Source organism: Saprolegnia diclina (genome assembly GCF_000281045.1).
Source record: "Saprolegnia diclina VS20 unplaced genomic scaffold supercont1.6, whole genome shotgun sequence".
Classification (NCBI taxonomy): domain Eukaryota; phylum Oomycota; class Saprolegniomycetes; order Saprolegniales; family Saprolegniaceae; genus Saprolegnia; species Saprolegnia diclina.
Window position 1 is genome coordinate 1,180,446 of NW_008246073.1, and position 3,254 is coordinate 1,183,699.

General features: G+C 51.9%; 1 protein-coding gene across 1 annotated transcript; it reads right to left on the reverse strand.

The window, feature by feature from the left end:
• Nucleotides 1-2,998: 2,998 nt before the first annotated feature.
• SDRG_02880 (hypothetical protein) lies at nt 2,999-3,163 on the reverse strand (the record flags this gene model as incomplete). Its single annotated transcript, XM_008608484.1, has 2 exons — nt 2,999-3,074; nt 3,123-3,163. Coding segments are annotated over 2 exons (117 nt in total), but the record flags the coding sequence as incomplete, so codon positions are not given.
• Nucleotides 3,164-3,254: the final 91 nt, after the last annotated feature.

The window sequence follows — 3,254 nt, forward strand, 5'->3', positions numbered from 1 at the left end:
CCGGCACGCGCATGGGTCTCACACTTGTCCTTGCGGCACCGCCGCCCGCCGCCGTGGCGAATGCACTTGCCTTTAGTGTGCTGAATGTTGACGCAACCAGGTTCGAGGCAAATTTTCTTCCCCGACTTGGGCCCGTGGCGGCAGCAGTACGCGCCAATGCGAGCATTCGCCGAACAGCCCGCATGGATGCAAGGCCGGCGGCCGCCATGGCCGACGCAGAGCTGGCGTGCGTATACTTGGTTGCGGCAGTCGGGTACCTTGCAGATGCTGCGGCCTTTGTGGAACTCGCACTTGATCGAGTTCTTGAGGCATTGTTGCGAGCAGCCTTCAAAAATGCACGACGACATGATACTCTGAGATCGGGATGCGGCAAAGGAGGCAAGTTGGCAAATGATAGCCTTGATAGCGACGCCGTCCGTTGCATTGCGACAGCCAATAAAACGGCTGGTCCACACCAAAATGTATGCTTGTTACGATAAAAACCAGCTGGAACCTGCCTTCAAGAATCGTTCCTTACGTTTACCAAGACAAAGCGGGCCAACAGTGACATCCTTGGGCTCGAATGGACGACGGGTGTCCACAAGTTGCATGGAGGAGGCGAAAAGATACCCACCAAACTGCAAATGAAAAAAATGTGCGTGTGCAATGCAACGACATGGCACGGACGTCAACAAGCGGAAACGAATGTACAGTACCAACGATCCAAACAAGGGATACCAAGTCTTCCCTATGTGTATGCGTTCGAGGGGGGCGCACAGGGGCACCGAAGGTGTGACCGACAGCACAAGAAATACATGCACTGTCGTTGCTACGAGCCCACGATTTGCAGCCGAGGAGATGTGCGAGACTGCAATCTCACAGACAACAGGGTATCAGGCCATGACGAAGCAGCCATCGATGCCAACTGATTCGAGTCCGCACAATTGATTGGTGAGCCAAGGACGACGAGATGGGTTCGAAGTACGGCAAAGGGTCCCATCCCAGTGGCGAGAGCCTCGAGACCGTGGCATCACCGCGCTGCAGCCGCGCTTGTTGATCCACCATCCACAATGACACCAACGTGTCGACTCGGTAACCAGCAGCGCCATCCATGCAAAAATCGACCATTCGCGCTACAGCCGCATTTGTTGACCTACCATCGACAATGACGCCAACGTGTCGACTCGGTGACCAGCAGTGCCATCCATGCAAAATCGACCATTCGTACCAAAAGCTACGTCCCAACGACAGGAATAATGTTGCGCTGTGAGTACACTGGTAAATCCAAGACACATATAACTGGCCAAGGTACCACGGTTTCGTACACTTGCAGACAGGCGACTTTTGAGACTCACCTACCAGAGGTGCTTTGGATACCGGGTACATTTGTTGCCGGGTTGCTCCTGTTTCAGGGCAAAAGAGGTTTCACTGCCGAGCAACATGTTGCTAGTATAGAGTATTGCTACCTGGTTTATATATTGTTGGGTCTAGTCAGCTTTAGAGCTCGTGGGTGCTCGTCGGTCGAAAGATTGAAGTCCATAATCTTACGATCCACAGTTTACTGTACTTGGATGACGACACGTTGCGTTCACCGACGAATCTCTATCATCTTCATCAACGATTGTGTCGCGTCATCCTGGTCGGAGCTTCGATGTGGTACTCAGTACTACTCCTGAACGCTGCAATTGTAAAGGGTATGTAGCTTGCCGACGAAACGCTAGTCCTCAAACATAGTACTATGTAGTGATCTGGGTCCCGGGCATCGAGGAAGATGCTCGGAACGCATCCCTTCGACGCTCTTCACCAACATGTCAACCACAGCAATGAACTTGTGCAAACCCGGTGCCAATACTGGATTAGTAGCAAACTTCTTGCACATCCCTTAACTTACTGATCAATGAGGACAGGCGACATTCTTTGCTATGGACGTTTTGTTACCAGCTGAAGAAAACCAATGGATGGTCGGATGCCACCCACAATCCGCATAGAAAGGTGGCACCACCGCGCTTTGGGCTGGGCTCTGAACAACAAAGCATATCGGTAATCGTTGCGCCGCGTGACCATTCAATACTATACTGTAGTGCCCTGTGCCAAATATGTTGTTATGAATATGGCCCAAGACGCCAACGAGAGAATTATTCATGCACGTTACGAGGGTCAACCCCGTATTTTTTCGGTCACGGTATGGTCGAGCTTTTTGGTTTAGGTGGGGCATACTACTAAACCAAGGGCGTAAAACGGCGCATGCCAACAAGATAAATTTAACCAATCACCCTCTCGCGTTTGCACACGAACTCCTGTTGTCGTTCCACAACGCAGCACAAAGGTGATTGCCTTCTCGCTCTGCGCCTGTCGGCCATTGTAGATTCTCTACGCCTGTCCATCGAATGCGTGAGGTCCAAGCAAATGAAAATTCCGACCCACGACAACACATCAAGTCAACTGCAATACGCAAGTGTGCTTCCTGCAACCACTCAGAGTATTGAAGTGAGAATGAGGATGAGAGCACCATAGGTGCTCTCATGAGGAGGAGGCGGCGAGGCACGAGGCCGCCGCCTCGGAGGTCCACGGAGACCGAAAGGTGGAGAACGACATGGACCGTTCCGGACATCATGTTCACACAATTCGGTCAATCCAGAAGTTGGTCGTATTAGTCGAGAGACACTGTCGAGCCTCTACGACGTCGACTAAACGACTAGTAGACTGACTAGACTACTAAACGACTAAACCGAGGGAAAAACCTCCAGCAGACCCTGGAGGTGAAAAACCTCGAAGCGACCACACACCAAGAACGAGAATGGATGTTGCGCTATCTACGAGCGTGGAGCAGAGATCCGGAGATCGCATATTCCAACACAGAGAGGACCTCATGACGAAATAAAGAAATCCTGGGCTCTAGCGTCCACCAAATGTGTGGAAACGGGGCGCTGGGCTCCAATTGCTTTACGACGAGTATACGACTGCGCTTACATTATCCCAAGACGACGTCATGCGGCTACTGCTCGACGCGAGAGGGTGCTTACGCGTTGTCCCTTGCCTTCTTCTTGGCCGGTGCATTGGCTTGGGACAAGAACCATTGACGCAAAATGTACTCTCTACACACAGCAAAAGTGGCTTGCGTGATTTTGCGGCGAAATAAGTACCGCTCTTCTTCGAGCTTGGTGCACCATGTTGCTAGCGATACCTAATACACGCAGCATATCAGCGCATTGCTCATAACACGAGAAGACGCTGTAGAAGACTACGAACCAGTGCAGCTTCCGAGGTGCGTAGCC